General features: G+C 69.5%; 1 protein-coding gene across 1 annotated transcript in view; it reads right to left on the bottom strand.

Annotated features, from left to right (window-relative positions):
• Positions 1-498, bottom strand: part of ETH_00035825 (bromodomain domain-containing protein, putative) — a gene marked incomplete at both ends in the record, with an annotated part of 2,479 nt that overhangs the window by 1,363 nt on the left and 618 nt on the right. The window contains one exon of the mRNA XM_013374154.1: positions 10-493. Within this exon, the coding sequence (XP_013229608.1) occupies positions 10-493 (484 nt within the window). The remainder of the gene's footprint in view (positions 1-9; positions 494-498) is intronic.

Below are 498 nucleotides of genomic sequence, written 5' to 3'. Positions count from 1 at the left end.
CGAGGGGACTCCCCCTGCTGCTGCTGCTGCTGCTGCTGCTGCTGCTGCTGCTGGTTCGCTGTCGGGGTCGCACCACATGTCGCTGCTGATGCTGGCGAGGTCGTCGCCGTTGAGGCAGCGGCGGCGTCTGCTGCTGCGCTGCAGCAGCTCAGCAGCAGTGCCGTACGCGTTGCTGCTGCTGCTGCTGCTGCTGTCTGCTGCTGCTGCTTGGCGCGCAGCAGCAGCAGCAGCCCGCGAACGCGTCCGACGGGTGGTGCCCACGCTCACCGCAGAACCCTCCCCCGAGCCCCCCGCTGCGGGAGAGCTGCTGCGCTGCTGCTGCGCTGCTGCTGCTGCTGCGCTGCTGCTGCTGCTGCACTCCCCGTCCTGGTAAAACGAAGAAGGCCGCTTCTGACGCTTCCGCCCCAAACCTGCTGCTGCAGCAGCACCTCCTGCTGCCTGCAGCAGCTCCAGCTCGTGCGCCAGCCGCCGTGACGGGCCTTTGCTGCTGCGGCTGCG

Source organism: Eimeria tenella, genomic scaffold (assembly GCF_000499545.2).
Source record: "Eimeria tenella Houghton genomic scaffold, Eth_scaff1974, whole genome shotgun sequence".
Classification (NCBI taxonomy): Eukaryota; Apicomplexa; class Conoidasida; order Eucoccidiorida; family Eimeriidae; genus Eimeria; species Eimeria tenella.
Note: the sequence above shows the minus strand (reverse complement) of the source record. Positions and strands in the feature narration are given on the sequence as shown.